General features: G+C 44.0%; 2 protein-coding genes across 2 annotated transcripts; both read right to left on the bottom strand.

Annotated features, from left to right (window-relative positions):
- Nucleotides 1-1,162: 1,162 nt before the first annotated feature.
- On the bottom strand, nucleotides 1,163-2,110 carry LOC102445108 (olfactory receptor 5G9-like). Its single transcript, XM_006133545.3, has one exon. The coding sequence runs from the start codon at nucleotides 2,099-2,101 to the stop codon at nucleotides 1,163-1,165; it is 939 nt and encodes a 312-aa protein (XP_006133607.3). The 5' UTR covers nucleotides 2,102-2,110.
- A 2,348-nt stretch (nucleotides 2,111-4,458) lies between these two features.
- LOC142829333 (olfactory receptor 5AS1-like) lies at nucleotides 4,459-8,173 on the bottom strand. The gene is made up of 2 exons (XM_075928822.2): nucleotides 7,762-8,173; nucleotides 4,459-4,646 (listed from the first exon to the last, which is right to left on the bottom strand). Exons 1-2 carry the CDS (start codon nucleotides 8,171-8,173, stop codon nucleotides 4,459-4,461), a joined length of 600 nt encoding a protein of 199 aa, XP_075784937.2.
- Nucleotides 8,174-8,501: the final 328 nt, after the last annotated feature.

The raw sequence follows: 8,501 nt of genomic DNA on the forward strand, positions 1-8,501 counted from the left end.
CCAAGGCTGGTGAACACTGATCCTGGCAAGTGATCTAAGTGTCATGGGTTCAGTTCTATAACTCCCCCATTGACACAGCATGGTGTGCACAGGGTGTGGGCATTGCTGCACGTAAAACTAAGCTACATCAACTTGCAATAGCATAACTAGAATCAACGCACAGTGTGAGCCTTGCCTAGCCCCACGATACAACATGGCTAGTCTCCAGAGTGCTCCCCAGCACCGTGAGACCCGATTTCAAGTTGCTTCAGCACCCCAGAAAGAGGGGGGATTGACCCCTGTCTGCCACATCCCATGTCAGTGCTCTGATCGCTGGGTTAAACTCTACAAGCAGTACCAGCCGCAGCAGCAGCACCGCCTCTTCTACTCCAATCCATTTTGCCAGTCTAGCTGTTCCTTGTGTTTGTGTTTAGACTGAAGAAGGAGGAGGCAGGATAAAGATTTGGATCAGGCAGAGATGTTTTCTAAGCAGTTGTAAACTAAACTAACAGTTATGGACACAGCTGTATCTGTTTGGCACACTCAGTCCCTGGAGTAAAAAAATCCCACATGTCTATCCTTGGTGGTCTATGGTAAATTCTAACAGAGCTCAGCACAAGAACACAGAGCAAACCTGTCAAGGAGGTGTCACTGTCCAATTATATCTCTGGGTTTAACTGATGTATCAAAAGTTCACCCTTTCTGAGCTATTTTGTGTTGTGTTCAGTGCAGGCTGTCACAGAGGTGTGCACACACCGGGGTCCCTCTTACAAATTATGCGCCCCTAGTTCCCTTAGGATGAAGTGACAGATGTTGAGAGGGAAATCATGTTTTTCTTAATAGTGCATGGGCACAAACCTGAGGACAATCTCTCCAACAACTCCCTTTACTTCAGCCTCAGAAATCGCGCAGTTCATAGTAAACCCCCCCCCCCCAGGAACAAAGATATATTGATATGCTCTCCCATGTGAAACAGGTGCCTCCTTTAGTTTTGATGGAGTAACACTAAAGCCTTACTTTAATTGGAGCCTGCAGGATTTGTTGGAATAACGATGTTATAAGAACAATATAACAGCAAAAAACAATACACCATGGGTCAGAAATAATGTCATTGCCGTGAGCTGGGAATTGAATTTACCTCTTTCCACTGCCCGTCACTCAACCTGTGCTGGGATGAACAGATTCATGAATTGCTCAGGAGCTTATTCATGGCTTTCCTCAGGGCGACCTTCACCTCCCTGTTCCTCAGGCTGTAGATGAGGGGGTTCAGCATGGGGATCACCAGTGTGTAGAACAGAGAGGCTATTTTGTCTATGTCCGTGTGATAGTTGGAGTTAGGTCGCAAATAGATGAAAAGGAGGGTGCCATATAATATGACCACTGTAGTCAAGTGGCTAGCACAGGTGGAGAAGGCTTTGTGCCGGCCCTCCGAAGAGGACATTTGCAGGATGGTGGAGATGATATAGACATAGGAGAGGAGAATTGTTATAGCGCTAGTCAGACTAATGAACAATGCAAAGGCAAATATCACAATCTGATTGATGCGGGTGTCAGAGCAGGAGAGCGTCAGAAGTGAAAGAATATCACAGCAGAAATGATTGATGACATTGGAGCTGCAGAGTGGCAGCCGGAATGTCAGACACGTGTGGATCATTGCATTCACCAACCCCACAGCACACACCCCAGCCACCAGCTGGTTACAGCTCTGCTTGGACATAGTGACCGTATAGAGCAGCGGGTTACAGATGGCCACATAACGGTCGTACGCCATCACAGCCAGCAAGAGACACTCAATAGTTCCAAAACAGATATAGAAATACATTTGCACAGCGCAAGCAGTATAAGAAATGCTTTTCCTTTCGTCTAAGAAATCCAGCATCATCTTAGGCGCTATTACAGTGGAACCACAGAGATCACAGAAAGACAAACTCTGGAGGAAAAAGTACATGGGGGTGTGGAGTCGGGGGTCAATCGTGATTAACCAGATCATTCCACCATTCCCTACCAGGGTGGCAACATATATCAGTAGGAACAACACAAACAGTGGGACATGCAGCTCCGGACGATCTGTCAGTCCTGAGAGAATGAACTCAGTCACCACAGAGTGATTTCCCTTTTCCATCTCCTCTTGGCTGAGATCAGACAGCAGGTCGGCCGGTGGATGGCTCAGGGAAATTATCCCTTTTCTATAACAAATTAATGGATACAAGTTCGGGATCAAGGATGAGCTTATTCCACAGAGCCAGATATTCACAGCTGGTCATATCAGGTGTCCCATTCAATGCACATACTGTACACATACAAGGACACGCAGGTGAATTGTGATTGATGGAGAAACCCTCTTCTTCACTAATCTGAGCAGCAAACAGAGCCTTGTGACTTGGTTGTGAGAGAATCAGGCTGAAAGTCATCTGAAACTGAAGAGACAATTGCTTAGCTCAGGAAGGGTTGACAGTAAATGAGTGTTATGCTCTCTCTGCTCTTCCAGCAAGGAGACTTCTGTAGCTTGGCTGTTGGTTTGGGGCAGGACCTGCTTGCTGTACTCATGAATCTTTTTTTTCTTCATATGAAAAGGCACTTTGCATTGCCCTGTATGAAAACCATGATTGATTCTGGAAACCATCCACCTCAGTAACCACGTAATTGCCGAGTGTGCTGTGTCTTTACTGAAGGGGATATGATCTGCTCTCAAGCTTTCAGTGCTAGCGACTATGAATGAAATATCTTCTGGTCACTATGGGGGTCTGTCTGAATGTGACAGTGATGCAGGGCAACAGAACTTAGATGCTTAGAAGAAGGGGATGTGGTAGGATTTCACCATCAACAAAAAGTGACTGTTTTGTGTGTTAGGGAACATGTCCCAGTGTTCGGATTTCAGTATAAAACTTCTCAGAGGTTAGTGGAATAGCTGAGCTCAAAGAGACACCACACGCAATTAATGAGCTCAGTGAACCAAAGTCATGCTTGGTGTCAGTCATGCCCCGGGGTTAATTTGCAGCACACTTTCTTCCTTTGCTATTAAATGATGTGATTTTGCTCTACTGCAGACAAGTCTCTGTGACATTTTATAACCTTTTCTCACAGTATTAGAACTAGGGGTCACCAAAGGAAATCATTAGGCAGCAGGTTCAAAACAAAAAATGGAAGCTTTTCTTCACCTAGCAAACAGTCAACCTGTGGAACTCCTTGCCAGAGGATGTGGTGAAGTGTAGGGCTTTAAGAGGGTTCAGAAAAGAGCTATATAGATTCATAGAGGTTGGTTTCACCAATGATTGTTAGCTAGGATGGGCAGGAATGGTGTCCCCACCCTCCGTTTGTCTGTAAATGGTTGATGAGAGGGATCACGTGAGAATTACGTGTTCTGTTCCCTCCCTCTGGGGCATCTGTATTGGCCATTATCGGCAGGTATGATACTGGGCTGGATGGACCTTTGGTCTGACCTACTATAGACATTCTTATCTTCTTATGTACTCCTCAAAGTATGCCACATAGCTCCACTCATTGTGCCTGATGGAGACGACAGGAAGTGGCCCCAGACATCTCCTCTGTATTGTTAATTGGGCATTTTCCTGTAAAGCTAGAAATGACCCTTCTGAAACTGTTTGTAGTGGCCTCTTCTGATTCCTTGCATTTTGAAGCAGCATTTTCCAAAGCATTCACCAATTCAGTGAGTTTGTGGACTCATATGAAATTATGGGTCTCAAATTCTTTCTGCCTTAATTTCCCCGTCTCTGACTGGGAGTAACCTTATTCACATGTCTTTCAATTGGGTTAATAAATAGTTGGAAACCCTGACATGGCCTTATGGTGCATCTGCCACACAGTGGGAGATTGGTTAAGGCAACTTTGGAGAGAACTGACCCAATCAGAGGAGGACTTATTGATCCAACCTTAGGGAGAGGGCTTAGTGGAGCAGCCAATCAGGGCCAGCCTGTTCCATATAAAAAAAGCAAGTTAGCAGAATGGCCCTTGGAATGAGGTCACAGGGTTAGGGTAAAGTTGGGAGGCAACAGGAGCTACAGACTGACTGACTGCCAGACTAAAGTCCTGATACATGGTAAAGAAGTAGCTGATGCTATGGGGAAGTGACTCAAGGAAACAGGGAGATGTTGGAAAAGGAGCAGTTGGTGCCAGATGTCTATAGGGTCCCTCAGTCACTACCTAGAGTCCCAACCAAGTCACAACTGCCTAGGGATGTTATTACATCTTTATCATTGGAGATATCTAAGTTCACGTGAGACATACACATGTCAGGGATGTTCTCGATAGTGCTTTGTCCTTCCATGAGTGCAAGGGACTGGACTTAGGGATGACGTCTCCAAGTCCCTCCCACTTCTGCGGTTCTGTGACTGGCTAGTTCTCACTTCAACTGAAGGCCAAAATCCTTTCAAACTCACCCTTTTGCCCATGACTTGGTTGTACCTTTGTTTTCCTTTCCTTCATCCACAAGGAGTTCAAAAGAACAGAAACAGAACCAGGTTAGAACCCTGAAATCAGCCTCAGCGTCAAATCGTTCCCCATTTGCCCATCATGCCCATGGTACCCTTGGAGCTGCTTCCTGAGGGTAAATTTGGCTTTGATGGCTTCCAGCATTGCTCCCCCTAGCATCTTTGGTCCTAGGACAACAGTTGTACAGAGGACGTAATTAATGTCGATGCCCCGTCTTTCTGGTGGATTTTGAGCACAGAGGACAAGAGCCCCAGGTGGCGTGGAATGCTGTATCCCCCGCCGGGTCATTTTAATATTGCAGGAGAATGAGATGAATAGAGTCTATTTTATTGGTTGGCCACCTTCACCAAAGGAAGGCCAATCCTTTCAGAAGAGTTAATTTGGAGTCTGTTACAAACTAGCTTGGAATCAGACTGTCCCACATCATACCCACTGTAGCATGTATCAGAACCATGTACATGAGATTTGGCTTCTGTTCTTATCAATGCTCCTCCTCAATTGAGGAATTTTGGGCCCATCCCTTAAACACCTTTGATCTGAGGAACTCTATTGGGACACTGAATTCTATGAACTGAGCAGGTAGCTGTAAAATGTTGCGAAAGCTGCAGATTATCAATACTGTGTGCGCCACTTGATTGCTTCACACTTTCAGTTCTGCACACATTGGATAATCTATTCCCCACAGTTGCTTTCCTTCTTCAGCTGCCTATAACTCAGAGCTAAACCTTGGGCTCATCTTCTGGCTGGTTCATGAACAAGAGAATCCCCCTCTGCTTTTCCACCCGACAACACAGAATACGAACCTCTATGTCAGAGGACCTAGCAATGCTGAATTGAATGTGTGTCCTATACCATCCAGCACTCTCCTGGACAATACCAGCACGTACAAATTATGTCCTTTTATTAACAGAAAGTGGCCTGTGCAAACCCTCTTCTCAAGTAGAGTTTCCCAACCTGTTTCAATACAAAATTCCACAGGCCTGGATTAAATAATAAAACACATTTCCTGACTCTTGAGAGAGAGATTTATCTAGAGATTTTAAGAGATTGCAAACAATGAAGGCGAGACTTAGTTAAAAAGAAATAAAAGGTAAAATGCAACTAATATGTAACTTAGAAAACTAAAGGAATTGAAACAAAATTTTCTCTCACCACCTTCAACTGCAGTGTAATGGTCTGGATGCCTTTCACCAAGAACTCTCCAGTCCAAAGGTTCTTCCACTTTAATCCAGACTGTTTTTTATGTTGCGGACAAAGAGAAAGGGATAGTAGCTTTCAGACCTTTGCCTTTGCTTCTCATGGTCATTTCTTTTTTGCAAGAAGCATCTCCAGCATGGGGTTTTTGAGACAATTTCTGAATGAATAGAAAACTCCAGCGGTTTGTCTGTCAAAATTTAGATTTCTCACTCACATCCTTCTTCCTTCCCAGGAATGATCACTTCACCAGGCACTGAAATTTGATTGACCTTGCTGAGAGGAAAAACTCATTCCATATAGAGTAAAATCTTATAGTTTACTTATATTGTTCCAACCCAAATTTTACCAGGACAATGATGGTCAGCGGATTATGCGTTTTATGTTGAGAAAGAGGGGTTGTGTCACCACTCTTTTAAAACAAGGATTTACACGTGTTCCTCTATTGTCATGAGAAGGAAAGACTGCGTAGAAGGTAGAGCATTTGCTTAGAATTTTGTAATTTGGGTCTCATTTCCTGGCTTAACAGAAGACCGTTTGTGTGACCATGAATCAGAGGATTAAGTTTCTCTGTGCCTCATCTCATTCTTAAACAGATGTAATGTAGCACCACATAATACGGAAGTTATGGCAATCAATAGAATAAAAGATTTTGACGTGCTTAGAGGAATTATTTGGATGTAGGCCATATAAGGAACTACAAACTTTTTTGAAGCTAGCTGTCTAGTGAAACAAGCAAGTATGTTTGATTGCTCCCATTCAGAGTAGGTCTAAGGAAGGCAGAGAGAATTAAAGATCCACTTTGTCTTACTGTTCCATGGGGACTGTGAATTAGTGGAGGCTTGTGAAAATATTGTTTCCATATCACTGAAATGATAAAAACAATTACATATTGAACGTACCAACAAATATTTTATATTTCTAAAAATTCCTATATTCTTAAAGGATATCTTTAATTTTCATCATAGAATGTTGACCATCCCCTAAGAAGACCCAGGACACAACTGAGCTAGTCACCAGAACGCTCCCCAGAAGTGTGGGAGACCCACATTCAGACAGAGGGGAATTGACCTCTGTCTCCCAAATCCCACATGAGTGCTCTGATCACTGGATAGAAGCAGATGAGGATTCCTGCAGCATCACCGCACCTCTTCCACTCCCGTCCAGTTTGCCTGTCTATTCCCTCCTTGACTTTGCATTTACATTGAAGCAGAAGGAGGCAGGAAAAAGATTTGGATCAGGTTGAGATGTTTTCTAAGCAGCTGTGAACTAAAAAAAATCAGTTATGGGCACAGCTTTATCTATTTAGCACACTGTGTTTCTGGAGTCAAAAAATTCCCACACCTCTACTCTTGCTAGTCTATGGTACATTCCAGCAGAGCTCAGAGTAAGAACATAGAGCAAACCTGCCAAGGAGGTATGAATGTTACTGTCTGGTTTTATCTCAGGGTGTAATTGACAGATGAAAAGTTCACCCTTTCTGAGCTATTTTGTGTTGTGTTCAGTGCAGGCTGTCACAGAGGTGCGCACAGACTCTGGCCCCTCTTACAAATTATGCTCCTCTTTCTTTGTAGTTCCCTTAAAAGGAAGTGACAGACATTGTGAGGGAAATCATGTTTTTCTTCGTAGTGTGTGGACTCAAAGCAGGGGACAATCTCTGTGACAACTCCCTTTGCTTTAGCCACACAAAGGACACAGGTCCTAAGAAAACCACCCAGGAACAAAGATATATTGAGATACTCTCCATGTAAAACAGGTGCCTCTTTTCGTTTTGATGGAGTAACACTAAAGCCTGACTTCAGTTGAAGCCTGGAGGATTTCTTTGAATAATAATGTAATTAGAATAATATAACAATGAACAATAATACTATGAGGGGTCTGTAAAAAGTCATTGCAATGGGATGGAAATTGAATTCTACTCTTTCCACTGCCAGTCACCCAACCAACACTGAGGTGAACAGATTCAGAAATTGGTTAGTTGTTTATTCATGGTTTTCCTCAGGGCAACCTTCACCTCCCTGTTCCTCAGGCTGTAGATGAGGGGGTTCAACATGGGGATCACCAACATGTAGAACACGGAGGTTATTTTTTCCATGTCCGTAGAATAGGTGGACATAGGTCGTAAATATATAAAAAGGCCTGTGCCATATGAAATGACCACGGCCGTTAAGTGGCAAGCGCAGGTGGAGAAGGTTTTGTGCCGGCCCTCGGCAGAGCAGATGTGCAGAACGGTGGAGAAGATATAGACATAGGAAAGGAGGATGATCATAAAACTGTTCAGATTAATGAAGCATGCAAGAGCAAACAGCACAATCTCATTGAGGCTGTAGTCAGAGCAGGAGAGTGCCATTAGTTGGGCAACATCACAGAAGTAATGGTTGATGACATTGGAGCGGCAGAATGACAGCTGAAACGTCAGACATGTCTGAATCATTGCATCCACCAATCCCACAATACACGCTCCAGCCACCAGCTGGCCACAACGCTGCTTGGACATGATGACTGTATAGAGCAGCGGGTTACAGATGGCCACATAACGGTCATAGGCCATTACAGTCAGCAAGAGACACTCAACATCTGATAGGAAGATAGAGAAATATGTTTGCACAGCACAGTCAGTGTAAGAAATAGTTTTCCTTTTGGCTAAGAAATCGAGGATTGTTTTAGGGGCTATTGTTGAAGAACAGCAGATATCAGAGAAAAACAAAATCACGATGAAAAAGTACATGGGGGTGTGGAGTCTGCGGTCTGTCATGATTAACCAGATCATCCCCCCATTCCCCACCAGGGTGGTAACATAAATGAGTAGGAACAACAGTAACAGGGGGACCTGCAGCTGGGGATGATCCGTCAGTCCTGAAAGGATGAATTCTGTCACC

Source organism: Pelodiscus sinensis, chromosome 5, assembly GCF_052426305.1.
Source record: "Pelodiscus sinensis isolate ZL-2025 chromosome 5, ASM5242630v1, whole genome shotgun sequence".
In the NCBI taxonomy this organism is placed as follows: Eukaryota; Metazoa; Chordata; order Testudines; family Trionychidae; genus Pelodiscus; species Pelodiscus sinensis.